Raw genomic sequence first — 13,910 nt, 5'->3', positions numbered from 1 at the left:
GACAAAGTTCATCAGTAACAAAAACCATGGCTAAATGTGTGAGGAAGATAATGAGATGCTAAAGCAAAAAAGATAAAATAAACTGTATTATTAACAGTACATGTCCATGTAATAAGTTCCAAGAACTAATAGTACAATAAGAACTATGTAAATATGAAGATGTAGAACAGTCTAGCAGCTGTTTAGGTGAGGCCTTGAGAGTCCCCACCTTCTGCCGCAAGCTTTTGACCGGGAGGGGGATAGACTGTCAAACTTCACCGAAATTGACCAAGTACCATGACTCCTAATCTTTAGTACCAAAATATGATGCCCATATGGGCGCCCAAGGTAAGTTATCATGTAAAATTAATTAGTATATATAATGTATACACAAATCAAATGATTCTTGAGATTAGTTAAAGGTGCAATGAGATTTGTATTTCCGGTATTTAGTTCAGTAGATACTACCTTCAGATGCCCCAAAATTTCATAGTTCACACTCACCTAAAGCTAGACATTTACTCATATATCATATACAACTGCTTGGAAATGCATTGTTGTAGAAAAAGGAATAGTTGAAATTTCATTCAGTAGATTATATTTATAACCATGTGGGGAAACTATGGCAGAATGTGAGTCAGAATAAGGCTGCGTTGACATTGGGATGGATTATGACAAAGGTTCCTCAAACAACTTTTGGCTATCTTACCACTTAGATAACCAACTACTGCATATTATGGCTATTTGTAACAATGAATTATGTTATAAATTTAAGATAACTTAGTTCGGCAACCTCAAAGTGAGCCTGTTATAAGTTCCAAGAGCAGTCTCCAGCGACCATAAAACAAACTTCAAAAGAAACGAGAAAGTCATCAATGTCTTGAAACACTTTATTCTTCAGATAAATAATCTTGTATTCTTCGGAAAGCAACCCCAACAAAATAACATAGAGACCAAACAATATACACATAAATACCAATGAGGGATCTCCAATAACTATGTTTTTGAGCTGCAACACAAAAACCAGGAGCTCGACACAGCCATTGAAGTAATTACCAAACATCAGCGAGAGTGCCAACACTAGCATTTTACCACCATTATCGAAGGACGTGGCATCCAGGATAAATCTTGCGAGGTCCATCCTACTCATGAGAACCATGTGAGATATTCTGTTCGGCGAAGCAAGATCAGAAGAAACATACATGTATAAATTTGATCTTCCAACACCAGCATTGACGTTTCAAAGGAGATCTCGGCCGAAGAATATTGTGGATGATGACGCATCCATTTATTCTGTGGCCCAAAGGATGACAATTACCAAAATTCTAACCTAATCTATTGAGAACACTACTTTTATTAAAAACTACACTTATATATCGTTGTGTCCCGTACCCCTCCAAACGCTAGCAAGGTCGATCGGAGGATAGGGAACCGGAAAATAGAGAAGGAGGAGTTGCAGTGGCTAGATCTTATGCATGGAGAGGGCGGTAGATAGGTATTAGTTGATAACTCTTTTGGTTAGCCTATAACTCTTTGGTTGGTTGGCTCCTCTTCCTCAACAGAAAGTCTATAAGTCCTTGATTGGTCGAAATGCCACTCTAAAATCTATCCGGATACTTGTAAATCTAGTAGTATTCTCGAACAATATTTTTTGGCATGCATACTTATGCTTCATGGCAAATTATAAACCAAAGATCTGATGAAGACACATAATTTCTTTGTGCTGCATCCTTTGCAACACTTGTCAATAAGAGAACCTTGTACACCTCTTCTTTGAATGCATCTTTAGCCAAAACTTTTGGTGGCCAACTACCTGGATTTGAATGGAACTCTGATCTTGGTATACATAGCATGCATGATCTAGGATGCCAAGATAGATACCCAAATTCCTTCTTCATGGAAATAATGATTATTACCGGATTCTATGGGAACAAAGATACGATGGAATCTTTAGTGAACTTGCACCCTCTCTGCCTAGATGCATAATTAGATTTATGGCCGTCTTTTCCCTCACTATGCATAGAGCAAGGCCTAGCCTTAGAGAAGGCATGCAAGCTTGTCATGATACTCTATATATAAAATATAAAATGATTCATTAGAGAGTTTTTCCTACTGTATTTGTGTCAAAATAATACTTCATCTTTTGGTTGCTGTCTAATCCTTAATATTTTAATCATGCATGAACATATTGAAACCATATACTACCTCCTGTTCAAAATAATTGCTCAACAATAAATGCGTCTAAACATGTTTTATTGGGTAGATACCTCTATTTTTAAGTAATTATTTTGAATTGGATGGAGTATTAAAAGCTCTTGAAAAACCTAAACTGATATTGTAATATGTGAATAAAATCATCAAAAGGAATTTCCCCTGATTTTTTGAGATAAAATACCCCTGATTTTAATATCACATATTACCTTTTATTTTTTAACAATCAATACCATATATATTTATAGTAATAAATAGTACATGGTAGAGATAAATGAGCTGTCTCTAACAATTACAAAATAAAGTCTAAAAAATATAAGCAAATCTTCGAGATCTTCAAACCTTTTTTTTAAGACACAATCTTATACTTTTCTGAAGGCATCCAAAGATAAATAACGAACCATATACATGTAAATACTAACGAACGTTCTTCCATACAAGAAAGTATTACCCATCTCATGGCATGGAATCTATAATGAATCGCCTTTTCACACGCAAGACAAACATACTTTCTCCGATCCATATTAAATATCGCTGATTAGTACTGTATAACTTTGTACTAAAACAGCGCTATCGGATGATACCAATTAATCTACAAATCTTTTGCTCCGCAAGTCTTCTTCCTGACTTCATGTACCGTACCAATTCTGTGTTCGCTGGTCGAAGAAATGCTTCATCATGTTTACTTGGTAAAACCTGAGACCGACTATTCTACCCCTTTTTCCCGCCGCGAACAAACGACCAAACTAACACCCATCGCCGACATTTCCTCCGACGTCGGTCAGTCGTCGTCGTCAGTGCACGCACTCAAGCACGGGGCTCGGCGGCGCGCTGAGACGGCCGAGCGGCGAGCCGGGCATGTCAACAGCGTCGAGCCGGACGCGCATGTCCACCGCCTTGCTGATGTAGAGCTGCTTCACGTTGGCGCCCTGGTTCTTGAGCAGCCGCAGGATGCTGCGCTTGGCGTTGGCGCGGAAGGGGCAGTGCGAGCCGAGGAAGCCGTCGACAAGGTGGATGTACGCCTCCAGGTCGTGGCAGCACCCAGCGTCGGCGTCTGGGCGGAGGTACGGGGACGCGCGGCTGTCCAGGCGGAGCTCGCGGCCGACGTCGGCGTACCACCGGCCGCCGGGGCGTGGCGGGAGGTGCGGTACGACGTCGTGCGTGTTAACCACGCGGAGCACGCGCGCGCCCCGTGCCTCCACGCGCTCCGCGAACGCGCGGTTCCCAACCCGCGGCCCGCCGAAAGAAAACACCGCCACTGGCGTCGGCGCCCCACCGTTGCCAGCGAGCTCGTCGGCGATCAGAACCGCCAGGGCAGCCCCCAGGCTGTGCCCCGTTACCGTGATGCTCACCTCCTCGCCCTCGTACTTTTTTACTAGCCTGCGCACTTCGGATACGACCATCTCCGACAAGCTCGGCGAGCCGTCACCGGCGGTCTTATAGAGGTTCCAGAACCCACATTCCACCTTCGCGGCGGAGGCATCGCCCGTCGTGGATGCGGTTGCGTCGGTGGCCGGGACAAGGCCGGCGCGGAAGTTCTCGGCCCACTCGAGGACCGTGCAGGTGCCACGTAGCGCGATGACGATATCCCGGCGGCCCATGCGGCGGACCTCGTCCTGGTCCTCGCACACGGCCACGTACCCGACGAGGCTCGTGCGCTGCGCGGCGCACGGCACGGCGAGCGCGAGCAAGCTCGGGAGGCCGACGGACGAGGTGGCGAACAGCGGCGCCGTGACGCGGTAGGCCGCGTCCTGGAGAGGGACGCGCACGGCCTCCGCGTCGCCCGGCGCGGCGTCGGGGCGGGAGAGGAACGCGCCGTACGCGGCGTCGACGAACTCCCCGTAGCGGACGATCTCCCGGCGGAGGTCCGGGTGCAGGGGGTCGAGCAGGCCGCGCCAGCCGTCCGCGCCGTGCAGCCGCTGCCACGCCGCCGCGATGTCTCCGCGCGGTGACGGCCCATCGGGCGGCACCGGCAGGAACAGACGCGGTGACAGGTTCACCTGCTCCTCACCGGCTGCGGTTTCGCCCCTGGCCCGCTTGAGGAACGACGGCAGCCGCAGAAGCGGCGCCTGTCGTCTCCTCCGCACCGGCTGCACAGGCGCGGGAGCACTCCCGCTGGTCTCGGCGGTGCCGCGGTTCCGGAAGAGATGCTCGAGGTTGCCAAGGTGAGACCTGTTGCTCGGCGCCAGGACGGAGGCTCTGGCTGGTGCGTGCGTGGGGTTCACCGCTGGCCGGAGCAGCGATGTTGGCGCCGCCACGGCGGAGGTCATGCAAGGCAGTGGTGCCCAGGACAACGGAGCGGCATACAGGTAAGCCGAGTACGTCCAAGTAGCGGCAGCAGCGTGGGGCGATCGGAAGCGATGAGCTCACAGCGTAGCTTTTTATAGCTGGTGGATCGCGTCCGTCAACGACGCGGAAACTTCGTGTCTTACGATGATCAGGGCATGTACAATGGTCTTATCTTAGTCTTATCTTAGGAATGCCACATAGGATAATTGTTGAGTTGGAGGAGAGAGAAACAAAAAAAGATCTTTGCCTTCTCTTGGCTAAGAGATCATCTCTTAGCATAATATGTCTCGCCATATTTTTAGGAATACACGAGGCTAAAGATAAGACTAAAAAATTACCCATTGTATACCATGTTTTGTTGTCATATCAAAAGACACAAGATAAGACCGTCTTATCAACCATTGTACATGCCCTCAGGATGGTTCACATCACCAATGTCAAAGTCTCCATCTGCGCAAAAAAAAAAAGTCTCCATCTGCGCACCGTCCTAAAAAACTACACCCATCGTACATTTTTATGATTTTCCATGAACGCAAATTAGTTTCATCTTCATATAAATATGTTACCTAGTAAAAAAATGTGTTTTTCTTGCACAAAACCTCTCCATTGCTTAGTTCAATATTCAAAATATTACATCTCAAAGACCACACATGGTCGATACATAAATCAACCAACAAAAAAGGCAAGCATAAGAAGTATAAGCATAATTCAATCTGCTCATGCTAACTAGCTAGATTGTAGATATCCTAAGCTTCCATCAGCAGACGGTTGCATCTAGTAGCCATTAGTTTTTGCTAGTCTTGAGGTGGAAGGAAGGACCAGATCAATCTAGTAAGAAGATATACCGATAACCTGAAAAAAATGGTAGACTTGCTTTGTTAAAAGTGATATTATTCTAGCATTTTTATATTGATCAACATAAAGGTGAAACTCCAATGTACATTCCAGCTTTACTGTTCTTGTCAATACCATTTAGCGAATTTGTAAACATAGTTGTAATATTGGTGCCGCCATGGGATATTATAGGTAAAGAAAATTATGCGCCAAAGGGGTTTCGTAAATGAACATGAAATACTTATGTTGAATGGTTTCCTCGGAATCACAAAAAATAACACTTTTTTACATTCATTCCATTTACGCTTAACAAGATTATCATTTGTGAGTAAATTTTTTCTATGAAGGAACTCATAAATATCTTAATCTTAAGTGGGATCGTTAATTTCCATAAGTATTTCCAAGGAAACTTATGATGTCTATTCATGTATCTTCATACATAGATTTCACAAAGAAAACATGTGTAGTAGTAAGCTTCCAAACAAATTTATTAGGTTCATTTGAAAGTTGTACCCTCACTACTTTGGCGTAATAAAAATTAGGCACTGACACATCTTTCGGTTAAAAAAAAGGATTGTAGACTCATGCATTATGATTTTTTTGTGTGGCAAGGCTAATAATTCTACCATTTTTTTACATGTCAACCTCAAATGATTTACATATATTAATTAGTAGTAAGCTAGAAAATATACACTTATAAAGATAATACCGGTAGAATCTCAAAGTGAAACCGTGCATTCTATTTTTCCATAAGAAAAATTCCAGCTTTGACTACAAACAAATACAAATAGCATTCTCACAAGGTCAATATAGTACTGTCCTATTAGTCATATTTTTTATTGACAATATATAATTCTGATAATATATAATTCTGTATTTGTTCACTAATGTGTGCCATACAAGATATAATGGTCAAAATACTTTATTGGCTGCTATGACATGACTAGTTTCCGAATCCAGCCCCTCGGAAATGGTGGTTAACTGCTAGTGCTAGTTAACTTCATGGTGATCGAATCGGTTCGTTCCAACATGCACCTTTCTGTGATCTTGTGCAGATCCAGTGTAAACAGCGGTAGTTGTTACTTGTTAAACAAAGATTCATTCTCTAGTCAAAATCTTCTCAACAAGTACCTTTCAAAAGACGTAACCAGCTGCTTGGCTAGCAAGTCTCCATGTTCTAACTGGATTTCCTATCTTATTAGTACTTTTCAATCCCTGTCTCCTATGAATTCTTCGCTTACACGTCCATGGCATCATTGCCTTTCCAGCTAAGGCCTGCAAGATAGTAAGACTATACACTTCTTGGTATTACTTTTCAAGATTTAAATACTAACTGGAAGAGGAATTTTAGTCCGACAACACAACAGAGTACCAACTTCCACGAAACTTTTCCGTTTGAATTTGTCATGTCGATGATTTACACAGTTTTGATATGTTCTACAGTAATCATGCATCAATACTGTTGAAATATTGGGCCTACACTTAGTGGCCCATACTAGATTTCAGATTTTTCTATAAATCTCAAAGCCCACGTAGTGGAAGCCTTGTGAGTTTGAGCCCAAGTTGGTGGCAGCTCACTAGGGAGTGGCAAGAGGTGAGAAGTTTAGTCCCACATGAAAAGTTGGGAGGAAGTTAGACCACCTTATAAGGTCGGTTGTTCCACCACTAGTAAGTGAGTGAGAATAGGAGTGCTACACGCGCTCGCTCGTCTCGACTCGACTCGACTCGACTCGACTCGTCACGACGCGCGCGCCGCGCTCATGGTGAGTGGATCGTTAGTGGGTTCGGGTCGCTCCCGGCAGAAATATACTGCATTCCAAGGTGGGAATGGGTGAGAGGTAGTCTATCCCTGGCTGGGATGAGAGTCTAAAGTTGTATTCTTCTTCAGTGGAAGGCTCTGGGAATCCCTCTTTTAGTTGGCAAGGTCAACCTAGCAGATGATAGGTCTAGAGAGAGCTGGCTTTAGGGGTTCTAGGGCAAAAGCTATATCAGCAGTTAGCAAGCAATCGTCAGGGTCTGACGGGGATGTATAAAGGTTCGTGAGATTATAGGCAGTAAAGCGAGTATCAATCTTGACCTTTCCTTTGACTTCCAATTCTTTCAAGAAGTGAACTTGACAAGCATGTCCTATTTCTTTGTCCTGGGGCCTAGACCTTGACAATTTCTTTCCTTCTCGATATCCTACTAATTCCTTAATTAGCTCATTCGATCCGCTTTTGACAGCTCTCTTTGAAGAGAGAAGACTGCTGGATGGGCTTTGATCATTGTCTTTTAGATCCAATTCTGTAGGAGAGAGAGGCCTACCTATGAAAACTAGTATGTATCTTTTGGCATCTAGGAAGCTTTCACGATCATAAAGTTGATCTTCACAATCTGTAACTGCCGTTACCGCTATGTTCTCAGTCCAAGATCAAATCCCTATCTATGGTTGGGGGAGCTCGGTATGCCAACGCTTGCCCCTGTGTTAATGGATCAAATCCAGCAATCATGTTTTTCTTCCATTCCTGAGTTCCTCTTGTATCGGTTCAAGCGAACCCACCAGACTTATTTAAGTGGGCATACACGAGTTAGGGTTTCCACCTCTCTCTGCTTGCGCCGCCATCGTAGCCTACTCCATCCCGCTCGCCGACGTGCATCGGCGAACGGGAGAGCAGGTCTCCGGAACCACTCGTCCTTGCGATCCTGTACGGGAGAGGGTGAATTAGGTTTTTGGGAAGCGCTCTGCGCGACTGCTCAAGCTCTTCATCACGGGTCGCCTTCCGTCCAAGTCGGGCGGTGCTGCCTACCGCCGTCTTCAACGCCGTCTACTTCGACCCGTCATCAACAACGTTACTGCCGCGACATCATCTGCTACACCTCCACCAGATCGGTACGTGCAACATATCTCGATCTGCTTAGCGATGGATGCTGTACCGTTTGCGCTGCTGCTACTCATGTTGATTAATGCATCTAGTATGTTTGAGTTTCACATGTTACTAGTTGCTGTCATCATGTTTTATATTCTGGAATTAATCATGGAAATTGTGCCTAATTTTCCAACAATCCAAAAACCTAATTGTAGGCAATTTCCTAAGTTAACAATGGCTGGTTTTTCTGATGCACTGAGGCCGGATAAGTTTACCGGTGTGCACTTTAAGAGGTGGCAGTATAAGGCCATGCTCTGGCTTACTCATCTAAAAGTGTTCGAAGTTACTGATGGTTTACCTGAAGGAACTATATCTGACCAAGATCAGAACAAGTTCAAGGAAAACAATAATCTCTTCGTCGGATGCGTTCTAAGTATTCTTGCTGATCGTCTGTGTGATGTGTACATGCACATAACAGATGGTAAAGAGCTCTGGGATGCACTGAATGCTAAGTTCGGTGCAACCGATGCAGGCAGTGAACTGTACATCATGGAGAGCTTCCATGACATCAGGATGGTTAACAACCGTTCTGTAGTCGAACAAGCTCATGAGATACAGTGCATTGCGAAAGAGCTTGAACTCCTTAAGTGTGCCTTACCTGACAAGTTTGTGGCTGGATGAATCATCGCTAAGTTGCCCCCTTCATGGAGGAACTTTACCACAACTCTCAAACACAAGAGACAGGAGATATCAGTTGAAAATCCGATAGCATCTCTTGATGTTGAGGAGAAAGCTCGGGCTAAGGATAATACTGAGAATGGAGAGGGTCAATCTAGCGCCAACATGGTGCAGAAGAAACCCTACAGCAAGAACAAAGGGAATAACAAGCCCTCCTTGTTATCACCAGAATTTGACCGAATCAGAGGTGGGCCGCGATCAAGATGGGCTTGAAGAATATACATGGAAGAATATACGTGAATCGGCCTTATATGCAAAGTTTGAGCTAGTTTGCCCGTGTATCTGTAATATAGTAGGATACGTGTCGGTTAGTTAGAGTTTGGCTCGTGCACGGTTGGGATTATTCCCACGATTAGAAAGTCTACGGACTATAAATATGTATCTAGGGTTTATGAAATAAACAACAATCACGTTCACCACAAACCAATCTAGGCGCATCGCCAACTCCCTTGTCTCGAGGGTTTCTTCCGGGTAAGCATCATGCTGCCTAGATCGCATCTTGCGATCTAGGCAGTACAAGTTTATTCGCTGTTCATGCGTTGCTCGTACTGAAGCCTTTTTGATGGCGAGCAACGTGGTTATCTTAGATATGTTAGGGTTAGCATTGTTTATCGTATCATATGCTGTCATCGTGCAACCCTGAGATATCTAGCCGCCCTTACACCTATCTTAGGTGTAGGGGCGGCACCCCGCTTGATCATTATTTAGTAGATCCGATCCGTTATGGTTGCTCCTTGTTCTTCAAGGATTAGTTTAATATCTGCATAGTTAGGCCTTACAAAGGGTTGAAGGATCCAGCGGCGCGTAGGGTGTAGTTTGCTAGCCCTAGATAGGATGTTCCGGGGATCAACCTCGTGTTGGTTTTTAGGCCTTGTCTAGGATCGGCTTATGATCACCGTGCGCGGCCGCGAGGCTCAATCACGAGTAGGATGTTCCGATTATGCGGTGAAAACCCTAAATCGTCGTAGATTGTTTTAGCTTTATTCTGATCAAGCAGGACCACCATATATTCGTACACCTCGTGCGAATCATGGGTGGATCGGCTCTTTGAGCCGATTCACAGGACAACCTGAGAGCCGATCGAGGCTCGTATTTAATGTTTACGTGTATGCCATGCAGGAAACTAAGCGAGGCATCTCCATCACCTTCCTGACCAGGTATAGGTCAGGTGGCACGCCCTTGCACCAGCATCGGACGTGCGTGCCGGAGTCTTTGCGGGCCGTCGCTCGGAGGGACCAGGGCCAGCCGCAGCCCTAAGTTGTTCCCGGCTCTCCTGTGTTGCCCGTCGCTGCTCGCCGGTGGGTTTCTGACCGCAACACATTCTGGCACGCCCGGTGGGACAATCTTCGACATCAACCACATCTCCATCTACATCTGAGATGGCGGACGGCACTCCAGTCACGTACGAGGATCTGACCGAGGAGCTCAAGAAGAAGTATGACGAGGTCAAAGCAATCCTCGAAGCCGACCTCATCGGCTCTTTTCACAGAACCCGTTCACATGGCGTCAGGTGGAAAGGGTTCTCACCTGAAGGCGCGCTCGATGGAGTGGACCTGTCCGCCCCGTCAGAAGAACGCACCAGGTCCCTGCGTCAGGAGATTAACTACATGGTGGCTCACTCGCTGCACCGCCATTCTGAGAGCCTGGTGAACGCTTTGGAGCGTGTCGCTCTTCGCGTGATCCAGGAAATCATGAGGCATCAGTACTCTCCGTCAGGACCAACTCTCGGGACTTACCAAGGAGAGATGCCACTCCAGTCCCGTCCACCGCTGCCATTCGCGTGGGCAGCACCAGAAGTGCCGAATTCACCGGCATACGTTGTCTACAAGATCGGTGGTGACCCTAGTGACTACCAGTTCTTGCATGAGGCGCCTAAGGAGATCCCTCACGGATACACGTGCACATACGTGCCAGACTGCAGTAACTGGGCACTCACAAACCAGACTGCAACGGCAGGGACCTCTGAAAAAACAGGAGGAACTTCAGCGACAGATCTTGAGAAGCAAACGTGGCTAGCTAAGTATGCCACTCCGACAAACCTCCAGAGCTCAGCTCCTGCAGTTGGCTCAGAGCTGGAAAAGCAAGCATGGCTGGCTAAGTATGCCACTCCGGCGAATCTTCAGAGTTCGACTCCTGCCGGCAAGACCGCGGATCAAATCAGTACGATCCTGAGAGACCAGTTCGGCATGGTGCCGAAAAGGAGGACAATCGGCTATTCCAAGCCGTACCCCAACGAGTACGAGTTGATCCCGCTACCACCCAAATATCGGCTCCCTGATTTCTCCAAGTTCAATGGATCAGATGGTTCCAGCTCCATCGAGCATGTGAGCCGATATTTGGCACAGCTGGGCACGATCTCAGCAGCAGATGAGCTACGTGTGAGGTTCTTCGCACAGTCCCTCACAGGATCGGCTTTCGGGTGGTACATATCGCTACCACCAGACTCAATCCGGACGTGGAAGCAGTTGGAAGAGCAGTTCCACATGCAGTATCACTCAGAGGCTTCCGAGGCCGGCATTGCCGATCTAGCACAAGTACGTCAGAAGCGTGGAGAAACTGTGGCAGAATACGTCCAGCGCTTCAGAAATCTTAGGAACCGATGTTATTCGGCTCGTGTGACTGAAAAAGAAGCAGTCGAGTTGGCAGTGGTGGGCCTTGCATCACCAATCAAGGATATGGCCTCCCAAGCAGACTACCCTTCACTAGCGCATATGGTTCAGAAACTGACGTTATATGAACAGCGCCACCCGGACTTGTACCATGACAAATTCAAGCGTGCGGTAGTCCTGGTTGAGGCAGATGAAGACGAAGGCTCTACGGGAGATCAAGAGGTAGCAGTGGCTGAATGGACTCGGGGGGCAACCCCCGTGTCCTGCAAATGGGTTAAGCCACCAGGTCCGCCCAGAGGGTTTGATTTTGACGTGACTAAAACTGAGCAAATCTTCGACCTCTTACTCAAGGAGAAGCAGTTGAAGTTACCCGAAGGCCTCAAAATCCCCACGATACAGGAGCTGAACGGAAAGCCATACTGCAAATGGCATAACTCGTTCTCCCATACCACCAACGACTGCAGGGTGTGGCGTCAGCAGATCCAAATGGTGATAGAACAAGGACGTCTAATTTTCAACCAGTACGCCATGAAGGTCGACACCCACCCCTTCCCCGCCGTTAACATGGTGGAGTACACTTACCCTGGAGGGTGCCAGCCAGGTTTCTCGTTCAACATCAACAAGGTAGGACTTGGACACCACTCTGGTAAGGACGGAGACGAGGGCAGCTGCTCTCGTAGCAAGGACACAGATGAAGTTGTTCCAAGCGATCGGCTCCGTCACGACGGCAAGCGCTACATCACAGAGGGAGAAGTGAGGAACGTAAGATACCAGCGACCTCTCTCTGATCACCTCCTCAACAAGTATGTGAGTCAATATGACCAACGCCGACGACCCAACGACGATGATGAAAGAGATCGTCTGGCTAGGGACGCCAGGAGACGTCATCGGCATGATCGCGATGAGGAGAGATATGAGCGCCACGCCAAGGAAAAGTCAAGGGAGCAAGACGACGAGGATAGGCACTGGGACTGCCCCTTCTTCAGACACTGCTGGGATTCAGGAATGAGCCGATTGCCTACAATCGGCAACTGCCCAGAATGTAGACAGAAGAGGAAGGATGCAGCTAACGTGTCCGTGTTCAAACGTCTAGGGCCTCTCCCACCTCGGAACAAGCACGCTGAGTCCCCTCGGGTGGAAGATCTCGAGGATTTGGAAGACGATGATGAAGAAGAAGAAGACAGGTACCACCGGCCAAGGTGGTGCCCTGATGGACTCAGCCGTTCCCAAAAGCGTAGGGTTCAGCGACTGCGTGGCTTGGAGGAAGCCGAAAGGTTATACCTGCACACGCTAAGGAAGGCGCGGCCTGATCTGGCCGCGAAAATTCAGCGAACCCTGGATGAAGAGGGTCGACCACAAAAAATGGAGTGGCGCCCCAAGCAAAGGAAAGCCGATGATGAAACATCGGCTGGCACGAATATGGTGTTCATCCTCCCGACGGAGTTTAGTGCTCCAGGATTAGATGAAGCACCTGTGGCACAACTTGACTGCGGCCCACGACCGGTTATCTTTGAGAAGCCACGAGAAAGAAGCTACAGACATCTGAAGGCCCTGTACTTGCGAGGTTATATCAATGGGCAGCCTGTCAACAAGATGCTGGTGGACACCGGAGCGGCAGTCAACATTATGCCATACTCCATGCTACGTCGGTTGGGACGCTCTAGCTCGGATCTGATCAAGACCAACGTGACATTGAGCGATTTCAACGGCCAAGCGTCTGACGCACAAGGTGTTCTGAACGTGGATCTGACCGTAGGAAGGAAAACCATCCCTACGACGTTTTTCATTGTCGATAGCAAGAGCACCTATGCTGTTCTGCTAGGAAGAGATTGGATCCACGCCAACTGTTGCATTCCATCCACGATGCACCAATGCGTAATACCGTGGGATGGAGATGAGGTAGAGGTCGTCCATGCAGATGACTCAGCCGAGATTTCAACGGCTGGCATGAACGCTTGGGAAACAGCAGGCCAAGAGCCACTTTCAGGCATCAATCTGGACGACTGCGAGCGCATCGACGTGACAAAGGATGGGGTTAGGCTGGTCTTATCCACCGGCCTGACCGTGTAGCAAGAACAAACCTATGGACAAACGTGGCGAGGCCGATCCTTGGGATCGGCCCCAAAGATCTATAGAGGAACATTGCAAAACCTTCATTGAGCGCTTCGATCAACATGGAGGCCGATTCCAGCAATCGGCCAAAATTATCCTCACCCTACGTTCTGTCTGTGCTAAACGTCGATCTAATGGGCGGCGGTTTTACGTCGGCTGATGAGCTGGAAAAACAACATTGGTCCTACCAGAGCCGACGTACAAATACAGTGCCTTGGCTAACTACAGAGCCGATATCTGCAGTCACCTGACAGATTCGGCTCGGGGGGCACCTAATCAGATGAACATGTGT

General features: G+C 47.3%; 1 protein-coding gene across 1 annotated transcript; it reads right to left on the bottom strand.

Moving 5' to 3' along the window:
- Positions 1–2,652: 2,652 nt before the first annotated feature.
- On the bottom strand, positions 2,653–4,732 carry LOC127314489 (phospholipase A1-Ibeta2, chloroplastic-like). Its single transcript, XM_051344955.2, has one exon. The coding sequence runs from the start codon at positions 4,458–4,460 to the stop codon at positions 2,985–2,987; it is 1,476 nt and encodes a 491-aa protein (XP_051200915.1). The 5' UTR covers positions 4,461–4,732; the 3' UTR covers positions 2,653–2,984.
- Between the last annotated feature and the right edge of the window lie 9,178 nt (positions 4,733–13,910).

Source organism: Lolium perenne, chromosome 7, assembly GCF_019359855.2.
Source record: "Lolium perenne isolate Kyuss_39 chromosome 7, Kyuss_2.0, whole genome shotgun sequence".
In the NCBI taxonomy this organism is placed as follows: domain Eukaryota; kingdom Viridiplantae; phylum Streptophyta; class Magnoliopsida; order Poales; family Poaceae; genus Lolium; species Lolium perenne.
Note: the sequence above shows the minus strand (reverse complement) of the source record. Positions and strands in the feature narration are given on the sequence as shown.